Source organism: Orycteropus afer, unplaced genomic scaffold, assembly GCF_000298275.1.
Source record: "Orycteropus afer afer isolate SDZICR_OR568_19922 unplaced genomic scaffold, OryAfe1.0 scaffold00561, whole genome shotgun sequence".
NCBI lineage: Eukaryota > Metazoa > Chordata > Mammalia > Tubulidentata > Orycteropodidae > Orycteropus > Orycteropus afer.
Window position 1 is genome coordinate 512,558 of NW_006922148.1, and position 9,729 is coordinate 522,286.

The 9,729-nt window shown below is 39.0% G+C and overlaps 1 protein-coding gene across 1 annotated transcript in view; it reads left to right on the forward strand.

Annotated features, from left to right (window-relative positions):
* LOC103210048 (potassium-transporting ATPase alpha chain 2) overlaps window positions 1–9,729 on the forward strand; it is a 52,075-nt gene that overhangs the window by 28,365 nt on the left and 13,981 nt on the right. The window contains exons 12-16 of the mRNA XM_007955971.1: window positions 2,093–2,268; window positions 2,956–3,092; window positions 6,378–6,528; window positions 7,119–7,287; window positions 7,377–7,531. Of these exons, the coding sequence (XP_007954162.1) occupies window positions 2,093–2,268; window positions 2,956–3,092; window positions 6,378–6,528; window positions 7,119–7,287; window positions 7,377–7,531 (788 nt within the window). The remainder of the gene's footprint in view (window positions 1–2,092; window positions 2,269–2,955; window positions 3,093–6,377; window positions 6,529–7,118; window positions 7,288–7,376; window positions 7,532–9,729) is intronic.

A 9,729-nucleotide genomic window follows, 5' to 3' on the forward strand; every position in this document is an offset into this window, starting at 1 on the left:
AAAAAAAAAAAAAATGCTCACATGATTAGAAAAAAAGTAATGCCACTAACTGAGACAGGGAATTTGGAATTTTAGAAGGAACCTTACAAATGCCACCATTATGGAATCACCTATTCATGGTTATTTAAGGCATTGAGGGTTGTGCATTGTGACGTGTTCCATTGTGAGAATCATGAGTTTATCAGAGGATACCTGCTCAGAACAACAGAATGATAAATTCAAGGTAACAGGAATTACTGGTTGATTATAATAGTCATGGACTTTGGGTGGCACAGTAGTTAAGGCATTTGGTTGCTAACAAAAAAGATTGGAGATTCGAACCCACCAGTTGCTGCACAAGAGAAAGATGAGGCAGTCTGCTTCCATAAATATTTATAGCCTTGAAAACCCTATGGGCAGTTCTACTCTTCTGTGAGTTGGAATTGACTCAATGGCAGTGGGTTTGGTTGGCTTGCTTTTGATAAGAGTCATTAAACATTAAAGTCTGTGCCAGTAGACATGTTGGAATCTGTGGAATGTGTTTCTAAAAGATAGTGAATTTGTAAAGTAAATAGAATATATAAGTGAGATGATGATGCTTAGCATGCTCTAAATACTCCACAAGACTGGGTAATCTTTTCAACACAGAATTGATATCCATCTGACTAGAGTAGCTCTGGTAGCATAGTGCCTAAGGCACTTGACTGCTAACCAGAAGGCTGGCAGTTCAAACCCACCAGCCACTCCTCAGAAGGAAGATTGGGCGATCCTACTTCCGTAGTGATACTGCCTCGGAAACCCAAGGAGGGGTCTCTATGAGTTGGGGCCAACTCAACGGCAAATAACAACAACAGAGTACTTTTAGGAACCTCACATTTGACCTCTCAAAGTCTGTACTTCATTGATATTTGTAAAGTAATAAGCCATGCTGAAAATATGTTTAATATAAAAGCAAATGAGAAGATCACAAGATCTTGGAAGTCCCAAAAACACAGGTCCCTTCTACCTCAACTTGTGCAAGACTGATGCCTTCAGAGAAATAAATGGTTCTACCCTATTCTTAGGGGCTCTGCTGGCATAGTGCCTAAGGCATTTGACTACTAACCAGAATGCTGGTGGTTCAAACCCACTACCCACTCCTCAGAAGGAAGATTGGGCAATCTGCTTTGGTAGAGATACCACCTTGAAAAGCCAAGGAGGTGTTGGTATGAATCGGATCTGACTCAATGGGAGAGAGTTTTTTTTTTTTTTTCACCCTATTCTTAATATGGTAATAATAATAATTCCCTCATGCTTATCTTGGATTAAAGACTGAACTTCATATTATTCTCTAGATACCCAAATTCTTTCCCAAATTTGTATAGTAGCATATGCTGATTTCTGTGCCTCCCTTCTATCCTTGATAAACATCTACTTCTCTCCAAGGATACAGCTAAAATGTTACCTCCTTTGTAAAATCTTTCCTGACTCCCCAAGAAGCTATATTCTGTAGCATTGACTATATTTCATTAGGAACATCTTTAGAAGTAAAGGCTTCATCTTTATATCCTTAGAATACAACATGGAGCCTGATGGGCAAACACTAAATGATTTTTGTATTAAACATGTCTTTTCTAAACCCATGCATTGTATAATTGAAGGAATTAAACAATTTGGGTATACCATAATACCAAATAATAACCCTTAATACCTTGGAAGGAATATTGGGCAATCTGCTTCCATAGACATACTGCCTTGGAAACCCAGGGAGGAGTTGCTATGAGTTGAATTGACTCGACAGCAGTAAATTTAGTTGTTGTTTTTTTTTTTTAATACCATAATGGTAAAATATTAAAAGACTCTAAGTGTATCAAAATGTTCCCCCTTTTTCTTTTGTTTTGTCTTATCCTAATTTCATAAAGGAGCTCTTGTGGAATAGTGTCTAAGGCATTGACTGCTAACCAGAAGGCTGGTGGTTCAAACCCATCAACCACTCCTCAGAAGGAAGGTTGGGCAATCTACTTCCGTAGTGATACTGCCTCAGAAACCCAAGGAGGGGTTGCTATGAGTCAGATCTGACTCAACGGCAGTGGGTTTTTAGTTTCATAAACTCTCAAGTTCATGTCCATTCTAGGTTTCTGTCATCTCTACCTGCCAGAAGACAAGTTTCCAGAAACCTACTCATTTGACATAGATAGCATGAACTTTCCCACTTCCAACCTCTGTTTTGTGGGGCTTTTATCGATGATTGATCCTCCTCGGTCCACTGTGCCTGATGCAGTTACCAAATGCCGGAGTGCTGGGATAAAGGTGGGAGTAATTTTCCTGACTCAGGAAGTCCCCCTTATATGTTGTATCGCTGTCTATATGTTGTATCTCTTCTGTCATAGAAGATGGTCAGTATTTAGGTTTCTTTATGTAAATACTATAATTGCCTTCTTAATTTTTAGTAAATGTCCCATAAGACCAAAATGATGTGTCTATGTAGAATAAACTACAACAGTAATTGCAGTGAAAAGAAAGCTATCTCCCTGTGCCATGGAGAGGCCGTGTTTTGTCCTAGACCATGATAACCAATTAAAGGTTTTATTGCTTAATATGGACATCCAGCCTTCAAAATACATTCATCTTCATTAGATATAAGCCAAAATTGAGTTCTTTCACCATGTTAATACCAAGACTGTTGGAGAAATATGGGGCTGCTCCAAATAGACATCTCTCATCCCTTTCACAAATAATGTGATAGTAAAGGGGAAAGGCTTACACTAATGCCTGTGGAGAAAAGGTAAGAAGCTCAGGAACAAGAGTTGATCCAACAGGATCAGTGTATCCTTAACAGACAGTTGTGTCTTAAATCAAGAATTCCCCATGAGGGCAAACCATGGTAATCACAAGCCATATTCTTCCAAGTCATGGTAGAGTAGGCAATACTGAACCGTTCCTACTTTAGCTGACCTAGTTTTTCATTGTCTATATGCTTTTTTCACTGTACTCTAGGTTATTATGGTGACAGGTGATCATCCCATCACAGCCAAAGCTATTGCCAGGAGTGTAGGTATCATTTCAGCAAACAGTGAGACAGTGGAAGACATTGCAAAACGCCTCAACATTGCTGTGGAGCAAGTTAACAAATGGTAAGCACAGAACCGATAGAGCAGAAACTGGAGTTCCTACACATGGGGCCCTGTTGGCACTAAAAAGCTGTGTTATTGGAACAAATCACCTGTTGGCAAAACACCCTCCCAGGGTGACCCTAAGCTGACTAGACAATAATTCACATATCCATTCATTTACTCAGAATTTTACTAAACAATTACTATGTGCCTGGTATTGTATTGATGCTTATGAATATTACCCCTTATGTCTAAATTTCAAAATCCAATGAAGTAGATCTGAAAACTTTGCCAATTTAGAGTGAGAATACAGAAAAAAAAAAAAAAAAAACAGAGTTTATCTCAAATTACTTGCCATTGATCTAGTTGTATAATCAGGACTATTAACCCATTGGATTTCATACAGTCCCCTAGTGATTATCTTGGGTTTTAACTTTTCAGTTAGTTTCATAATGTGTAATTATATAAATGCATTTTTCATTTCTTTTTTGTTTGGTCATAAATAGAATTGAAGCTTCCTAAGGAAATATTCCATTTTTCCTTGTTTCTCCTAATTCTTTTAAGCTTGTCTATCCTTTCATCTATCCCTGTATCCATTCATCCACTTTTTATTGATTCTTTTAAAAATTATTTGTTGAGTCCCCAATATTGTGGCCCTGGAATACATTCTGCACCTGGAATAAAACTCACTCCCAGGGGCTGGCTCTCAGCCCAATAGTTAACAAGATGTACATGCAGACCACTCCACCCAGGGTGGTGCACCCACATACTCTATGGAAATACATCCCTTGGAACAATAGACCATGGGGCACCAGAGGGGCAACATTCACACAGAGGTAATGCAGGACAAACAGGAGTACATAACTATGAAGGGCACAGGGGGAGGCTTACTGGGCAGGGAAGGGAGGAGACTGGGTTACGGTCGGACACGGTAAATGGGGAGTGAAACTAAATGTACACGTAACATTGAATGTAAAACCAACTCTTAAAATATTTTTTTTTATTATTATTTATTGAATCTCAACTATATACCAGGCACTGTGCTCAGTATTGGAACTCAAGTAGCAAATGGAACAATCAGTGTCCCTGCCTTGGGGGAGCTTTCAATCTAGCCAAGGAGACAGAAAAATCAACTAATTGCTGTGTCATGAGTATAGTGAAGGAGAGATGCAGGGAAGAGTGTGGTCGGAAGTGGGAGGAGACTAACCTGAATTGGGGTGGTCAGAGGGGGACTTCCAGGATATGGTGGTAATAATTTAAATGTATCAAAGGCTCCAAAGTCTCAAGTTAAAATTAAATATTGTTGGTTTTTTTATATTTTCATGCCTGAGGAGGAAAAAGAGAAATACTAATGAACCTCTTCTAATTTACCCAAATGTTTATGTTCTTTAGTAATACAGAGATGTTAGATAATAAATTATTACTAGGGCAACAAATGACCAAGTAATAAAACCAAACAGAATTATAGCCCCTGGGCATAGCAACATCAAATGTCTGAGTCTCTAAGGCTAATTATATGAAAAACATTTACAAAGCAGATTTTTATTTTTTATTTTTTTGTTTGGTTTTAAGAAATAAGGTTATACCTTTTCACACAAGTCACCACACTGAATAGGAGACTGAGATGTATGAACATTTTCATTTAGTCACTTTATCAGATCTAGCTTCATGATGGTATAATAACTGCATTTTTTCAGTCATAGAGGGAAAGGAAATAGCCTTTATTTCTTACTATATATTTGCCATCAGTTAGGAAGGCCTATAGTTTCACAATGAACTGCTAGAATTCCAATATTTAGCACCAAGCGGACAACACAGGCCCTAAAACCTCAAAACTTAACAAATGTAAAGATAAAGGCATGTAGTCTTTCATACCTACAATGTTCAAGCTGAGACTTGAAGTCTAAAATCTGTAGTACTAGCCAAGCAAAGAGATGGCCCTTTTTGCAAAGGGAGAAAGACCTCTGAAAGTCTTAGAGTAGTGCAGAGCTTGGAGAGTGTCAGAACTGAGAACGAAGGAGACATAAAGCTCAACACTACAGACTTCACTTGGCCTGGGAGGCTGCACATGGCCTTAGAGACCAAGTCGGGGGTTCTGGGGTTTGTTGTAAGCACACTGGAAAGCTTCTGAAGAGTTTTGGCAAGGAAGTTACACAGAGCTGCATTATCAGTAGGCCCTGGAACCATACATTTGTATTTCAGCAGATAATATTTTTGTTCAATGTAGACTTAAATACATTTTTCTCCCTTTAAAGCACATTACAGACAATACACATTCTGTACATTTCAAATAAATTATAAAAACAACAAAGAATTATTACCTATTGTTACTATTCATTTGGCATAAACTGAATTCTAGGACCCAACAGGCAGGTTTTTCCCAATAATTTATTATGAAACATTTCCAAAACACAGTAAAGTTAAAAATATTCTACAGTATATAGTCATTTACCCATCACTTACATGTTACTATTAATATTTTCAAAAGGGCAACTTTTATCCTCCTTTTACTTGCTAAGTAAAGCATTGCCCAGAAGTACAACTTCCTATCCATTCCTGTAATGAAAAGTTTATTTGGCTTTTTCATTCCTATATTATATGATACCAAGAAATGATCATTTTTAATACGTATTTTTTTTCATTCAGCATATTATTTTTTATTTTTTTAAATACATTTTATTGAAATATAATTTATATAGAGGGAAATACACAAAACTAAAGTGACATGGGTCAATGCATTTTTTTTTTCATTGTTCCCTCCTTTCCTCTCCCACCCCTGGTAACCAACAAAGAAAGTTTCCTTCCATATATAAACCTTTACTTGACTTTTTACAATAATGAACTAATACTATATTTGTTCTTCTGTGATTGACTTATTTCACTCAGCATAATGTCCTCCAAGTTCATCCATGTTATGAGGTGTTTCCCAAATTCTACATTATTCTTTAGTGTTGCATAGTATTCCATTGTGTGTATGTACCGTAGTTTGGTTATGCATTCTTCTGTTGATGGGCACTTAGGTTGTTTCCATCTTTTTGCTCTTGTGAATAGTGCTGTCATGAACAAGGTGTGCACATATCTGTTCTTGTCCTGGAAGTAATTATAATTTTTGAGCCTCATTTTTACTGTCTTGAAATGGAGACTAAACTTTCCCCAGTACTTATAACCACTGTTCTGTCACTTACTAGGACCTGATTAAATTCAGTTCAGTGTAATATCACAGTGTTTTCAATCCATGTACTACCCAGAACAGTGCTCTAACTTCAGGTCTGCTCTATGACCTCACCTAGTCTCTCCCACTTCTAGGGACGCTGAAGCCGCTGTGGTAACTGGCATGGAGCTGAAGGACATGAGCTCAGAACAACTAGATGAGCTCCTAGCCAACCACTCAGAAATAGTCTTTGCCCGGACATCCCCCCAGCAGAAACTGATTATCGTGGAGGGTTGTCAGAGATTGGTGAGTGGACATCACCACAGCCAGCTGGTCCAGGTCTGCTGTCATTGATGCAGAAATGCCAGAACAGATTCGTGTCTCATACTTGAGCTATGAGGCCTTTTGAGAACTCTTAAGAGACAGCTCTTTGCCAGTCACTGGCATTTCACCTCTCTGCCCTCTCACTGGTTTTACGTTACTCTCTGCTTTCCTTGTTCACATCTGAAAGGAATGATACCAGACACTTCCAAGCCACATGTTATGGGAAGAACTTAAACTGGTTCTCTGCACTCCATCATGAGAACTAGGGTCTTCTGACAGCAAAATATTTGGGAACTGTGGTAGGTATGGGGCTATAAGTATTTAAAAATGTAAAAATATAACATACAGCCTCTATCTGTTTTAACTATCACACTAGTTTTCCTTATTTAGATACATCTTGTTTGCAGCTCAATCATGCTTCTTGGACTTCCTGTCTTTATATTTCTCCAAAAAATAGGCCCTTGATTTCAGTTCTCCTAGCCTTAAGATGAAATTGAGGCTATGTTGTTCTTGCCAAACTTGTGGTTCCTTGGATATATATGTTCACTTACATTCTCTCATGTCCCCTATAGGGCGCAGTGGTTGCTGTGACAGGAGATGGAGTTAACGACTCTCCAGCTCTAAAGAAAGCAGATATTGGAATTGCCATGGGCATATCAGGTTCTGATGCAGCCAAAAATGCAGCTGACATGGTCTTACTGGATGATAACTTTGCATCCATAGTCACTGGGGTGGAAGAAGGTAAGCAAGGTCTATGGTAATCTTACTGAGGGCTGGGGTCTCCTGGGGGACTAAAAGCAAGTCTTATAAGAAGAAATATTTTTGCCTAGGTCGCCTGATCTTTGACAACCTAAAGAAGACCATTGCTTACACTTTGACCAAGAACATTGCTGAGCTTTGCCCCTTTTTAATCTACATTATTGTTGGGCTCCCCCTTCCCATTGGCACTATTACCATCTTGTTCATCGACTTGGGCACAGACATTGTAAGTAACACTAAAGGGAACTTATTGTTAGGTGCCATCAAGTTGGCTCCAACTCATAGAGACCCTATGTATATATATATATATAACAGAATGAAACACTGCCCAGTCCTGTGCCAGCTTCACAATCCTTGCTATACGTGAGCCCATCATTGCAGCCACTGTGTCAATCCATCACATTGAGGGCCTTCTGCTTTTTTGTTGATGCTCCATTTTACCAAGCATGATATCCTTCTCCAGGGAATGGTCCCTTCTGGAAACATGACCAAAGAAGTTAGACAAAGTCTATAGCCATATTCACTTCTATGGAGCATTCTGGCTGTACTTATTTCAGGATAAATTTGTTAGTTCTTTTGGCAGTCCATGGTACTTTCAGTATTCTCCAACACCACAACTCAGAAACACCAACTCTTCTTCAGTCTTCCTTATTCATTGTCTGGCTTTCACATGCATATGAGGCAATTGAAAACAGCTTGGCTTGGTTAGGTGCACCTTAGTCTTCAAAGAGACATCTTTGCTCTTCAGCACTTTAAAGAAATCTTTTGCAGCATGGTTGACCAGTGCAATATGTTGTGTGATTTCTTGACTGCTGCCTCCATTGGTGTTGATGGTGGAACCAAGTAACCAAACCAAACTCACTGCCATCAAGTTGATTCCAATTCATGCCAACCCCCTTTGACTTTCCAAGGTGGTAAATCTTTATGGAAGTAGATTGCCCAGTCTTCCTTCCATGGAGTGGTTGGTGGGTTTGAACCGCCTTCCTTCTGGTTAGTAGTCAAATGCCTTAGGCACTACACCACCAGAGCTCCTTAATTAACAAGTAGTCTGTATACTTTTCAGAACCGGGAGATGAACTAAATCAGTGCTTCTCAGACTTCAATGCCATGAGGCCTGAAGTTCCACATTTCTAACAAGCCCCTGAATGATTCCACTGGTCCACCAACTACTTCCCTCCATATAGTAGCTTTTCCATACATGAGTTCTTCACCCTCAAAAAAAAAAAAATGTGTCATTGGTCATTTCAGCCCCTGTTCCTTCCTTTTCTTTTGGGAAGATAAAGCTGTTACCAAAATAGTCCCTGCTATGCTGGGACCCAATGAGAACATCACAGACATCCCTTTTTAAGTAAAAGAATCTGTGATCTGGATGTCTTTCATCCAAACACTGTAAGAAGTTCTTGTTTTTGTTGTTAGTTGCTTTCGAGTAAATTCTGACTCAAAGTGACCCCATTTGTGCAGAGTAGAACTAGTTTTCAAAGCTGTGATCTTTTAGAAACAGATTGTTAGGCCTGACTTCTGAGACACCCCTGGGTGGGCGCTAACTGCCACCTTTTATCTATATTAGAAGTAGTAGTTATTTAACCTCTGTAAAAGTTCGCATTACCTAAATAAGGTTCACTAAACTTTCTCCTCTTCTCGCATGTATCCATTTAAAGATCAGGCAGCTCTTTAGAAGTTACTCATGGCTCTGGTTTATATAAGTAAAAGGGTAAAAAATACAGAGAACAAGCTAACAAGGGTAAAAAATACAAAGAACAAGCTAACTTCACCATAGGTTACCTCATTTTTCTCCTCTATTGTTTTAAATAACAAACAGGTATTGCATACATTGCAGAGGGCATAGACATGCCTTTTCCTCTGAGGAAAATGAAGGCCCTCAAATTTCTAATCAGATCATTTCTGGGCCACTCAAACTTGCTCATTTTTCTTCACTGCAGGTGTTCCGCAAGTGTGATTCCCAAACTGGTAGCAATAAGCATCACCTGGGATCTTGTTGTTGTTGTTGTTGTTAGGTGCCACTGAGTCAACTGTGACTCATAGCAATCCTGTGTACAGCAGAATGAAACACTGCCTGATCCTGCACCATTCTCACAATCCTTGCTATGCTTGAGCCACTGTTACAGCCACTGTGTCAGTCCATCTTCTTGAGGGTCTTATTAGAAAAGCAAATTCTGATTCTGGACCTCCAGAATCAGAAACTCTGGAGGTAAGGCTAGCAATCTGTATTTTACTGGCCCTCTGGGTCATTATGATGCCTGCTAAAGCTTTATAACCACTGTTCTAGTGTAGTGCATTGTGCCCAGGGACATGCCAAAGGGAAGATTAGTGGTGGGAGGAAACTATTCCTGAGTAGAAAGGGTTTTAGTATTGTAGAATTGCTAGTACATGACGATAATAAAAAACATATTTATTTATTTATTT